General features: G+C 36.8%; 1 protein-coding gene across 1 annotated transcript in view; it reads right to left on the reverse strand.

Moving 5' to 3' along the window:
- Window positions 1–14,178, reverse strand: part of LOC128739979 (O-acyltransferase like protein) — a 131,382-nt gene that overhangs the window by 54,879 nt on the left and 62,325 nt on the right. The window contains exons 2-5 of the mRNA XM_053835488.1: window positions 7,561–7,820; window positions 6,954–7,126; window positions 4,286–4,572; window positions 4,097–4,231 (exon numbers count right to left, since the gene is read on the reverse strand). Of these exons, the coding sequence (XP_053691463.1) occupies window positions 4,097–4,231; window positions 4,286–4,572; window positions 6,954–7,126; window positions 7,561–7,820 (855 nt within the window). The remainder of the gene's footprint in view (window positions 1–4,096; window positions 4,232–4,285; window positions 4,573–6,953; window positions 7,127–7,560; window positions 7,821–14,178) is intronic.

Below are 14,178 nucleotides of genomic sequence, written 5' to 3' on the forward strand. Positions count from 1 at the left end.
TTTTCGATTAGAAATATTCGAATATATTTTTCATTAATTCGATTAATCGAACGATTATGAACGATTAGCGGCCATTATTCGGGGATTATTCGCATTCATATTATTTCCTCTGAACTATTCGATTAGTTCAACTACTCGTGCTGCCAGTATTCGATTAGAAATTATTCCAGTATTTTTATAATTATTCGATTAGTTGAATTAATCGAACGATTAACGGACATCACTAGGCTTTGTCACTCTTTCTGGCGCACTTCCCAAGCACAGATATCAAATTGGTATAGGTTTAAATCATCGTAAAGAATCTTCCAACCAATCACGAAGCGAGAATTCTGGTAAAACATAGGTTCATTATTTTCAATTTTTCAATAGTTCAACAGAAGATTTTCCGATTGATTGGTGTAAGAATATTGAAAATCGATTGGAAAACCGCTGAGCTATTAGCGCTCAAAACCTATCATTTTTCGTGACGCTCGCATTTTTCGTGACGCTCGCATTTTTCGATTTTTTGGAATGACACCCTATCTCGAAACTTGCCGTAAGGCGTAGTCCTACGTCAAAAACAACAATGAAGTAATTTGCGGTTTCGTCACTAACAAGAATGACATTAGCTGCGGCTCGTTTATGTTGGAGTGAGAGGGGAGCGAGGAGTGGAAGAGACGATCCGGAGGAGGAGTTTGATATTTGATGTTTTTGATATTATTCCTACTGCAAACAGCCTTTTTTATTTATTCCATTTTGGCACAGACCATAGGTGATCCATAAAGCCGCAAACAGCCTTAGCGAGCGCCCCAGCCAATGTCAAAAAATCTTTATATGTGTGCGTGATGGAATACTTCATGTAGAATGTTTTTTTTGGGCCGTATTCACTACGGCCCGCGATATGTGCGTTGCTGACAGTTGCTGCTAAAAGGGATAGGGTTGCCAGTCCCATGTTGTAAACACATGAAAGGTAATCTTCAAAGCAAGGCAAAGCCTACAGGGGTTAAACAAAATGATCGAGAAAGGCAAAATTTTAACGAAATTTAAACGGCCATAATTTCTACGAAATTAGATCGTTGTTGATGAAACTAATTGCTTTCGACGGGAATTTTTTGACGTAGGACTACGTCTTTGTTTACTATATTGGGACTGGGTAGCACTTTGTGAAAACGAAAATAGAAGTGTAACGTTTGAATGAAAGATTTCAAATGCTAATAACTACTAAACTACTGAGCGAAACTGAACAATTTATATATCGTTGGATAAAATAACCAGCAAATTTTATGGAAGGGGCAAGAGAGCAATTTTAAGGAGGGTGTAAGAGGAGGGCTCCTATACAAAGGAAGCACAAATTTCCTCAAAATTCGAAAACTAAACAAGTAAATGGAACCAAATTTGGCATGTGGGGGTTTCAGAAGGCAAGAATATTTTCTGTGGTGAATTGAGACTCCTACCCTCTTTAGGAGGGGGTCTCCCATACAAATAATATACAATTTTTCTCATAACTCGAGAACTAATCAAGCGAAAGGAATCAAGTTTGGCATGTGGGGTTTTTGGAGGTAGGAATTTTTTCTATGGTGTACTGACATCCCTTCCTCTTCTAAGAGGAGGGACTTCCATACAAATGAAATAAAAAATTTCTTCATAACTCGAGAGCCAATCAAGCAAATGGAACCAAATGGAAGGGTACGTGGGGGGTTTTGGAGGCAGGGATTTATTTTATGATGGTTTGAGACCCCTCACCCCTGTCGTAGGAGGATAAGGACTCTCATACAAATAAAACAGAAATTTTTGCGCATGCGCCATAGTTTCTGCTATGTAACAAGCGATAAGCTGTGAAAGTAAACTAGTAAAACCTTCTCGGAGCAAAAGACAGTGAATCGACACTGTTAACTTACGTGCCTGTTGCCATTCATGTCAAAAGAGAAGGCCATTCTGAATATTTCGCTCTTCTCTTTTAAACAATCACTTAAACAATCGCACTCACAGATTCTTATAAACATACATATGCCAGAAATGCAGTTTTCATTGGTTTTTGATCTAATGATCTGAAATTGTCCTACGTAGTGATGTCCGTTAATCGTTCGATTAATTCAACTAATCGAATAATTATAAAAATATTCGATTATTTTTTAATCGAATACTGCCAGCACGAGTAGTTGAATTAATCGAATAGTTCAAAGAAAATAATATGAATGCGAATAATCCCCGAATAATGGCCGCTAATCGTTCATAATCGTTCGATTAATCGAATAAATAAAAAAAAGTATACGAATATTTCTAATCGAATACCACTAGTACGAATAGTTGAATTAATCGATTAGTGCAGACAACGCTCGCCGATTAATCGGTAATCGAATAATTGAAAATTTCGGACATCACTAGTCCTACGTCACCCTTTCGTACAACCCTTAGGGCGGTATACCTTGTAGTTTTTTAGTTTTTCTAATATATTTTGAGATTCGCAGTAGCCTTTGGACACCGGAGATATTTCGGCAGTGTACGCTGAAAACTGTTTTTTTTCATCGCTTGTATAGTTTTCTGTCATGAAAATTGAGTAATATTAATATTTTGTCCCAATAAATCAGCAGGTTTTAGGTAACCCGGAATATCTCCGGTGTCCACTGGCTATTGCCTTATTTACCAATGTCTTATTTTATAGAGGTTATGACCGTTTGAATTTCGTCAAAATTTTGTCCCAATCATTTTGTTTAACTCCTATACGCAAGGATGCCACATATAATTCTGTGTTTTTGACGTAGGACTACGTCTTACGGCAAGTTTTGAGATAGTGTCATTCCGAAAAATCGAAAAATGCGAGCGTCACGAAAAATGAAAGGTTTGAGCGCTAATAGCTCAGCGGTTTTCCGATCGATTTTTAATATTCTTACACCAATCGATCGGATAATCTTCTAAGAATTGACCCAAATGAAGAAAAGTATGGAATGATGTAGAACTATTGAACTATTGAAAAATTGAAAATAATGAACCTATGTTTTACCAGAATTCTCGCTTCGTGATTGGTTGGAAGATTCTTTACGATGATCTAAACCTATACCAATTTGATATCTGTGCTTGGGAAGTAAGCCAAAACAAGTGACAAAGTTTCCTCATTTCAACAAGATTTCTTAACACCGCGGTTAAACCTAGACCATTTTGATTTCCTTGCTTGGGAAGTAGGCCAGAGAGAGTGACAAAGCCCCCTCGTGCCAACAGATTTCTTACGAACGCGATTAAACCTAGTCCAATTTGATGTCTGTGTTAGGAAAGTGTGCCAGAACAAATGACACAAGTTCGTTGTTCTAATAGATCGCAAATTCTTTACTGCGACTGCTAGACGATTAAACCTAATTGTGTTGGAAAAATGTGCTACAGCTGTAGTGTATGTAGTGTAGGGTTATAATACAACTCTGTATGAATACGCATGCTTGCCGTTTCATTAGAAGTGTCCTGAAAAGATGTGCTGTTGATAAAATAGGATTGAATAGGTAAAATCCCTTCAACGTGAGGAACCATGGTTAATAAAAACAATCTTTAATTTCAGTAAGGTAGCAGAAAAGCAATAGTTTGTGTTCTTGATTTTGTTAAATTATTTTCAAATGCACAATCTTTTGAGAATTGAACGTATGCAATGTTACTACTTTGATAAATGTTACATACAACGCATGTAGCATGTATATATGTTGCATATAGCATGTATACATGAAGAATCGAATGATTACAAGCATGAATACATGCTACTATCACTACAAAGAGACTTACGTAGTCCTGCGTCACCTGTATATGCGGTCGTGTCTTGTACACAACCCCTCCGATTTTATACGAGTACAGGACGATTGTGGAGCTAATGCTACGATCCTATTGAATTGACTCTAACAACCTCTCCCAGTCGAAATTCGATCATACGTTACGACGACAGGCTTGTTGGAGCAGCATCGTACCTCGTAGGTAACGATTGACGTGGAAGAAGTAGGTAATCTTCATATGATTCAAATTTCCATGAATGTTAAAACGTTGTTAGATACTCCTGTTTCTGTATAAATTTATCTTGTGGAAAAATCTGCATTAATAAACTGAAAACAAATTATCTTTGTAATTCACGTTAGTAAATATGTACCTAAAATAACCCAAAGCATGGAAAGTGCGCGTAGTCCGTGAATGGAAGGAATGGTGTCATTGCCAACATTTTTATCACAAATTGCTCGAAAGTTTGTAACAATCGAAAACGATAGAAGTAGCTCAGTCCATACACCTGAAAAGTAAATGTGTTGGATTTATGCAATTATCATGAGTAATTTGTTCTCACTTAGTTTTTCGTCATCATTGGAAGTAGGTTCAATAGCGAGATTTTCATCCGAGTTATTGTTATTTACTCCTGTGGGAATGCTGAAGGCATCGCAATTTGTTTTGGCTGCCTTGTCTGGAAGGTTTCGCGTGAGGTCGTATGTAGTACAGCCTAGTCCGGAAGAGGATTCTGAATTTAAATCTTTGGAATACTTTTTCATTCGTAGGTTCTCTTCATATCTCTTCCTCAGTATAAGATCACAGCCTGTACCTCCAATTAATAATAGCGTTACAATGACAGTAGCAGCGCTGAAAGTAAATGATTGGATCGTATAAATAAAATAATTTAACGTCTTTTATAGAAGCAGGTTATAGTCGAAAAAAAAGGAATAGTACAGAACAAAGGGATGTACATGAACAGACAGATTAAATCTTGTTGTTTTACGTCTTACGCATATTTCATGCGGCCACGCGAAAATTAAACATATTTTTTTTATGAGAAGAAATTTTTTTTTCTTTGTTTGTGATTGGTTTTGGATGAAACAAAGCACAGTCATGGCGCATCGTGACATTTCGATGTGAAACGCAGTAACTATGAAACTATAAAATTGCAATCATGCAAAGATCGCTAATAGAATAAGGTAGATTATTTACAATAAGTTAAACGAAAAAGGTACCAATTAATACTGAAAATGTATCGTTTGAGCCGCAATTCTAGAACTGAGCTCAAAATAACTTTTACGTTAACAAAGGTGAATTAGAGTAACTTGGTTTGGTTATTTCGAATCATTTTTCAATATTTGATATTTGCATATTTATGATGAGCGATAGCTGCTTCCATTGAGAAATGGCAAAATGTCTTGCTTATTTAGCGACTGCTGGAGACAGTTGGAGTATCTTTATAACCGGAATAATAAAATATGCTATCCGTTGATATTTTTCAATCGGTCGAGAGTAAGGTTTCCTCGATTTTCGGTAATAACTAGCAGGTGAACGAAAATTTTGAGCAAAAACTTAATATTGTCTTTCTTGTCAAATCTCATTTCTCCGAAAATATGGTTACCCTTAACTCATTTCATTTTTAATTTTTTCTCGATAATTTGAAAGGGATTCATTTTTAATTTCATTCTGAGAATTATGCTTAAAATTAAAACTAAAGGTTGTGCTTTGGTACGGGAACCACATGCTTAAGGTACCTATATTAAATTATCCCATGCTTCCTAAAAAAATGGGAAAACCAAACATTAAGGTAAATATTAGTTTTTAAGTAAAAAAAATGTATTTAAACTTCTCTGCAAAACAAAAATTGGAATAACGAAAAAGGATGGATCAAACTTGCGATAATTTTACAAGCTAGAAAAAGAAGTGATTGCTTGAACAGCTCTTGAGATATTTGCAAATACTTTGAATTTGAAACCATGGTTTCGAAAATAACTAAAACTAGTATTCCGCTTAAATAGTTTCCGTCCGTGTAGTGTGGTGAAATTGTTTGGCCAAATTGGTGCTGCATAAAGCACTGACGTTCTAAAAATCTTTGTAATTCAACAGTTCACTTTTCAAACAAAGACTATGGTTTTTGTTTGTGATAAAAAAGAAACATCTCATATATTAACTACATTTTCCTTATATGCTTTCAATTTGGTACTAAAGGTGAGTTTCGTTTATTATTAGTTACTCCGAGGTACGTAACCTTGTCAAGCCAACGTAAAACAGTCTCATTCATCTTGATAACGTGATTCCTTGTTCGAAGAGAAATTTAAGATGAATCTAACTTTAAAAGAATTTGGATCAAATCAAGAATCCTGACAGACTACTCGATCAGGAGGCCATAACAAGTTTATTACAATTTTATAATACTTTCGGAGATTTATATCACATTATTGTGCCACAAATCGGAAATAAACTGATCTGAAAGCAATAACCAACTGTAACAGATTCCGCTAGTTGTTATTTGTTCAGGTTGAGCAATATAGGTTCTACTATTAAAAATGATGTGCATCACTTTTATAACAAGATATGTCATATTTTTTAAATAACTGGAAATATTTACATTTAGTCTTGAACACAATCGAGTATAAATCAGAATCGAGTGTAAACTGGATGCCAGTAATGTTATAATTTTTGTTATTTTACTCATTTACAGATGATAATTTATACCTACATTTGATATAATTTGTCTAACTTATTTAAACTGTTGTTAATAAAATAATATAGGCTGTAATAAGTTTGTTAGGTTCTCTTGTCCAGATATCTGTGCAGTTCAAGTTGGTAATTTTGAAAATTAAATTTGGAAAAAAGTATAGCAATTTTGCAACAAAACTCTTATATTAAATATTGTCACCTGCTTTTACAGTCACATAAATTTTACACAAATATTAGACAAAAGTCAAGCATTTGTGTAAAACCTGAAATGAACGCCGGAAAACTAATAAAATTTATAAAATTAAAACTAATAACATTTAAGGTGTTTTTGAAATAAATATCGTATCTTTAATTATTTTCTCGTTCGTAACTGCTCGGCCACTTCATACCTCGGAGTAAGAATCAAAAAATACAATTTAAAAATAGCAACTGAGTGAAAAATTAGTGAGCAATAAATAAAGTAGGTAGATGAAAATGTAAAATATTGGAATAATTATGATCGATATGGCTGGAATGAGTACTTGCTAATGTTTAACAACCACAATTACAATAAAATCTGGAACGTGAAGTCTTCCCATAGAGAAAAATTATTTAATGTCGGTGATCTCACGCCTAGTACTTGGAAGTTCTTTTCAGCAGATTTGCTCGTACGGGTCATTTGGATAACGTCGCTTAACTGGCAGGATCCAGGTAGGCAGAGACCCATTAAAATGGTCCTTGGCTATAATTAATTAGGAATATTAGTGAAAGTGATTATAATAGAATTTATTCAATTTAAATGTCGCTAGATATATCTTCTTTCAAGAGCTAATTTATTATTTAAATTTATTGAATCAAATTTTTTTTGTATGGCTCCTATACATATGGCATCACCAAACAACTGACACTCCAAGTATGATGGATGTTCAGTATCAACAACACATTGTGAAAGAAAGTGGAATTAAACTTTTAAAATTAAGTTCAATGTTTGCACGTAGATTTTTTTTTAATTTTTAGGGTAGTGCTAATTCAACAAATTTGCCGAAAACTACTTCTAACGATCTTCATTCATAAATCTGCAAAAATAAATTCGTGTAGTATTTATGATTTGGCCATTGAAAGAAAATAGATGTAGCGATTCATAAGCTTCCTGTAGAGACAACTTTTTTTTGTTACCGGTCCAAGCCTATACGTATTGTTTAGTAAAACTTTGAGCATGTAAAAGCCTGGAACAAACGGTGGGTTTTCGTGCATCATATCCGAAGAACCGAGAAAATTTCCGTTAATGTACGTTAAATCCGTATTTTTTGTTGTCATCGTAAGGTTTTTGCTAGAGGTATTTTTCCGGTGAATAAAAGAACATTGTGTGATGGATCCAGTCCAGTAGTTATTTCCCCAGAAAAATCCTTTGTTGTATTTTCCGGATGAATCGTCCACTGAAATGAAACAATGGATATCTCTGGTAAGCAATTATGTAATAATAAATATATTAAGTAATGTAATAAAGCACTGGTACTGCGTCAACTAAATACATTGGGAAAGAAAGTGTTGGCGGGACCTGGGAAAACCCAATTTATTTCTCCTATTTATTGATTGGTAAAGCAGTTGAATAAATTGTTCAAAAAGTTTTTTGACGTAGGACTACGTTTCAGTTTACTATACCGGGTAACACTTTGTGAAAACGAAAATGGAAGTTTAACTTTTGAATGAAAGATTTCAAATGCAAACTAATGGGTAGCTACTATACTACTGAAGTATACCTTGTAGTTTTTCTCTCTCTAGTGCGCTGGCTTGGCCTTAAATAAAAGAAAATATTTTCCAGTGTCTGTTTTCGAACTGATAAAGCCTGCAAGTCGCAGGCAAAATACGTGTCTGTCGCGAATAAATAAAAATACCTAGAAGTATTTCATTTGGAAAAAGTTTTCTTTTATTTAATTTCAGGTTTCGGATTCTATTAAGACATTCCAAAAAATTTCATTTCTGATAGAATGCTGCCGATAGCATTTAACCAGGCTCCAGGCTTCATTTTCAGTTTTTTGCTCAGTAGATGCTCATTTGGCTGCAGCATCTCAATGAAACAGAATTCGTAAAAGTAGTGTAAAACGCAATTGTAGAGTTAATTATTATCTACATTGTTGTCGAAGAAAGTATAGTTATATCTTTTGTATTTACGGCGCTATGGGGCTGCTACCCCGTTGGAAAAGAGCGCACATTTGGCTACCAACGGGGTAGCAATCGCATAGCGCCGTAAATACAAGGGATAAAACTATACTTTCTTCAACAATAATTTAGATAATAAGGCTTATACAAATTTGAAAAAAAGTTTATGTCACCCCCCCCCCCCCCTTCAAAAATTTTCGAAATTTGAAGGGGCAAAAAAATAAAGTGCAATAATGTTACATTCTTTAATGGTAAGCAGATTTTTACAATTCAACAAGTTTACATCTCTAAATTACACAATTCGTGCAAAGTTGAAGTAATTTACCCGTTAGTCTCGATCAACTATCCTAGACCATCGGTGCTTTCTGATTCCTGCTACAGGTCACAGGCAACTATTGTGCTTAACCTTTAAGTTCCGACGCCAAAAATTGGGGTGCTTGGAATTAGACTTTTGGCCCATTTACTTTAAATTTTGTTCCATTTTAATTCAAATTGCTTCAAAAGAACCGAATTAGATTGAGGCATCAATCAACTAAACAATGTATTAGTGAAATTGGCTACCTCTTTTGACGAAGATATTCCGAATTGCTGTGGGATTATATTTTACTGTCATAGGTAGTAGATAAGATTAAAATAGAAATACAACATATTACACACTTCGGAACATCAGCTTTCGGTGTTTTCGGGGCTGTCCGTAGTGTCCATGTACCTACCCTAATTTTTAATGTAAGGGACGAAAAACTTAAAGATAAATTTTTTTCCATGCATTGGACGCATGCAGAAAGGATGTCACTGAACTGTTCGAAATTTTTCTGGATATTGTCATGTTGTGATTATCATTGGGATCAACGGTGGCCCCGACCATTACATCAAATCAAGTCATGTTAAGTTATATTGCTTTTTTATTGAGCTTTAGTATGGAAATTACGAAGGCGGAATTAAATTGGAATAACACTTTCATTGCTAGGCAGTCGAAACAGTTTATCTCTCCAAACATTTCAATAGTTCGCAAAATCCTAGAGCTTTCGAAGAAAGAACTAAACATTTATACTGATCTTATAACAGGACATTGTCCAAACCGCTATCATCCGTAGCTTATGCCAGGTGATATATGTCGATTCTGTGGCAAAGAAAAAAAGACTCGGAACACCTGTTATGCCGATGTCCGGCATTTTTCAATTAAAGATCAAGGTTCTTCGACAGAGTGCTGTTAGAAGCCCTGATATTTGGAAAACAGCTCCCAGCGCAGTACTGCACTTCATCCGAAGTGCAGCATCGCACTGGACAAATGCTACTAATCAAACAATGACAATCGCTTCTGATAGTGCCGTTTGCATCCTTAACCGTTATGTGTGCGACAAAAAAAAACACCTTTAGCAGGGCGACAAGGGTACCCGGGTACCCAAAATTGATATTGTTATAACATCAACAATTTTAAACCGATTTTGATAAAATAGGTGTTATTTGATTTGTTAATTTATCTAGTTTTGAATTATGTAGCCATTTGGCCATTAAAAGATTTACGGGGTCCGAAAATCCGGAATTCCGACAGAGTGTCCGCTGTGAGGTAGGGAACTGTTTGTATTGCAGGAAAATCTGTCATGCGGATATAAAAACTCTAAAAATTCATACAATGAACTATTTCATATAATGAGATGAATCAGGTTGGCCATTCCGGAGTAGGTTCCTGTGGGGTCATGGGTGGCCAGTCTAGGATTGGAGGTAAAACCTAGCAATATGGGTATCAAAGTTCTTGGAATTAGTTCGGGAGGTGATATTTTTTACATTTCGATTGGTTATTTCGAAAACGGTTTCTACGGGGTCACAGATCATACCGCAGGAATCAAGATAATGCTTAGCATTATCAGAACAGTTCAAAACGTAGAACTATCCGTTATACATTTGGAACCAGTTCCGAAATTATTAATCAGTACTAAACTGGCCATATCAGTTCAAAACATCTAAAAGATCCGCTAAACCAATCCTAATATTGGATTAGGCACCCAACTGGCCATCTGTAACCCTACAGGAACCCAATTCTGGAATGGCCAATGAGATCTAAAGTCACCAATTTATATAATAAGATGAAAAAAGGGTCCACAATGTCAAGTTCAAAGCTAATAGCTTTGCTGAAAGCTGATATTCTTTCAAAACAAGCGGCTTCCCACGTTTTACCGGACGTTGCTCCGGAATTACCGATTCCCGGGAACTACATGTCATTTGATGGCCAAATGCTTTGTCTAATCAAAACTAGATAAATGTACGAATCAAATGCCACTGGTTTCATCCAAATCGGTTCAAGATAGCCAAAGTTATAAACATAGCAAATCATGGGTACCCAGGTACCCTTGTCGCCCTCCTACGTAATAAAAAAATTCAAGTGCCTCTCATTGGTAATCCCCTTTATGGATATGCACCAAAAAAAACTTCAATTACTTAAGATCAACGAGTTCTACGATGTCGCAAAATTTTAATGACGTATGTTTTAAATTGAATGAGTTATAACTATTTTAAAACTGAAAAGGTACCCGGGCATTGGCGTAGCTAAGAACTTTCCCTGGAGGGGGCCTAGGGGGTGCCTTCCAAAAAAATTTTGGTTATGATCCTGTTACTCTGGCTGTCACCGATAGCACAAGGTTTTGTAGGGAAATACAAGGCGGGCTTGATGAGGGTCCATGCAATTATCAGATATGTCGGGAGTACAACCCGTCCGCGTGATTTCAAAGCAACATACGATACAGTCGATCGAGACCAGCTATGGCAGGTAATGCACGAACACGGTTTTCCGAATAAACTGAGGCAACAGAGCAGAGATACATTGGAGAGAGTGTTGTGTTTCATGTGCATCTCGGGGATACTTTCGAGTTATTTTGAGACGCGCCGAAAGTTGGGACAAGGTGACGGCTTATTTTGCATGCTATTCAACATCGCACTTGAAGGGGTGATCCGACGAAATCGGAATCTAGCATAAACGTAAATGCGGTCAAGACCAAATAGCAAATACTCAAAGGAAACAAACGCGTGCCTCTCGCGGATGGTAACTGTTGTTGGCGACGAAGTAGAAGTGGCAGATGGGTTCGTGTATTTGGGATTGCTGGTGCACACGGAGAACAACACTAGTAAGAAGATCTAGTTGCGCATTTAAGCGGGAAATTAGGCTTCCTTAGCCCTTCGCAAAACGCTAGGCATACACTATTTTCGGTACTGCGGACGATATTTGGCGGAGTACAAACTGAAAGCGGAGAGTAACGGAGACATATGAATCATGAGCTACAAGCACTGTTTGGAGAGATTGCCATCGTCATCTGGCGAAAGTCAGTAGGCTACAGTGCGACGAAAATAGTTCTCTTTAACAACTGTACCAGCATCAGGAACAGAGGGGCTCAACGTGATGGCTCGACCAGGTCGAAAGTGATTTGCGACTTTTGTGAGTGGGAAATTTGCGACGAGTGGCCCAAGATGTAGTTGAATGGAGACGAACGCTTGAAACAGCATGAGCCGGGGTGGCTACTAAGCTACTGACGACGACGACAACTACGCTTTTGCGATGCCTAGTGAAAAAGAAAATATCTACACAGCGGGAACATATACACTGAGTTTTTTCCCGGTTTCCAATTCCAATGAGGAAAATTTCTGGAGGGGGCCTGCAGAATTCTTGAGGGGGCCTGGTACCCCAGGCACCCCCTCTAGCTACGCCAATGTACCCGGGTACCCTGTTGCACACATAACGGTTAATATATCAAAGATAAACACGTTATTGTTGAGATCCAGCATCAGCTGAGGAATGGGCTGATATTCATATGACTGAAAGGTTGACCAAAAACAAGCGGTTTCACACGTGAATGGTGTCAGAAATTTTTTTCTTAAAAAATGTTAGTAGCATTGCACATGCGTTCCAAGTAAAACAGGTTTTAGGGACCCAAATTACCATTTTGACGAGAAGATTAGATTCCGATACTATTTTGTGGTTATCGAGTTCTGAACTAATAAGTGACAGAGATTTGGATTATTCTAAAATACAAGGTAACTAATCGAGTGACATGCAAGTAAAAAACAAAATTCAAATGAAGGTCAAGTTATACGTTTATGGCTCTCTAAGGTGATCCTGTAGCACTCCACTATTTTCAAGTTGATTCATCTCTGCCAGAATACTTATTTTATGTGCTTGGATCAAAAAATGTTGAAAGTAGTTTTGGTTTGAACTAAAATTTAAGTACTGTACAACTTTTTTGTATTGAACTTTTATTAATCTGGAAAAATATACACTGGTTTCTTCTCCTTTGTTTAGTTATTGAAGGTTTGATGTTATTATTTTTTTCTTGCCCCCCCCCCCCCCTTGAGCAATATTTTGAGACCAGGACATAAACTTTTTTCCAAATTTGTATAAGCCAATTGGCAGCCTTTATACTACATTTTCGAATTCTATTTAGTTGAGGCGCTGCAGTCAAATGAACATCTACTGTGCAAAAAACCGAGCATGAAGTATCCGACCATCTGTAGTTTATGCCAATGTTTTTATGATAAACCACGCTGTGCCAAGCAGCATTATGCCAAATGAATTTATGTTGAATGGGCGGCTCCGGTTCTCATTATATTGTGACGGAGTGACGATTGGCTCAAATGCTAATTCATAAAAATGTGTTTTGTAGTTTTGTAAATTCTGTGATATTTGTGCATTCATAAATTTAAAGCTAAGCAAAGTCTGGAAGCTAATTCCGTTATCGAAATTTGACCTTCTGTTTTTATACGACAGACTTCGCAACCAGCTGTTAGAATACAGGACAGTGCGGGGTTAGTGCTACGATCCTATTGACTCTAACAGCCTCTCCCAGCCGAGATTCGAACATACGCCGACTGGCTTATTAGACCAGCGTCTTACCTCGAGACCAACTGGGAGGTTGCATAAATTTGGGACCCATTAATTATTTCAGTTGCTGTGATATCTGGTTTGTTGCTCAACGTGACTACCAGGCCAGAGCTGCCACGAATACAGATATTTGTTTGTTTGTTTGTTTATTTGCATAGTAGCGTAAAGGAAACCCTTTATAACTTGCTACCAGCGATTTTATCATGGATATTTACATTATTTTTCTTATTAACTACATACACAAAATTCTGAATTAGTCACGATTCCAATATTCGAGACAGCCCCTCTTGAAAACTACTTCCGACGTTGAGCGTTTGATTGTATCAGGTAGTGTATTCCAGTTGACTACACCTTTGACGAACAGCGAGCTGGAATAACTAGCCGTGTTGTTAGGTGGCATTATAAGATTTTGTAAACGATGCCCCTGGAACGGCAGCAGTTTCTGTAGTTTCGGAGAACGCGTTGCTATCAGTTTTCGCAGGAACATACATGAGCGATGTGAGTAGAAACTAGTCAATGGGCAACCGAGCAAATTGATTTGAAGGTGAGTAACGCGATCGTAGCGACTCAGTCCGTATACAAAGCGCACACAACAATTTAGGGCTACACGCAGCCTATCCATATCACCTGAACGAGCATTAAGCAGCAGTGTGTCACCGAACATAAAATGTGGCAGGATTAGTGCTTTAAAAAGCTTTAAACGTGTGTCTACAGGAACGAAAGTGGCACAACAATATAGTGAGCGTAGAGTACCGTAAATTTTACCG

The sequence above is a fragment of the Sabethes cyaneus genome, chromosome 3 (assembly GCF_943734655.1).
Source record: "Sabethes cyaneus chromosome 3, idSabCyanKW18_F2, whole genome shotgun sequence".
Lineage (NCBI taxonomy): Eukaryota > Metazoa > Arthropoda > Insecta > Diptera > Culicidae > Sabethes > Sabethes cyaneus.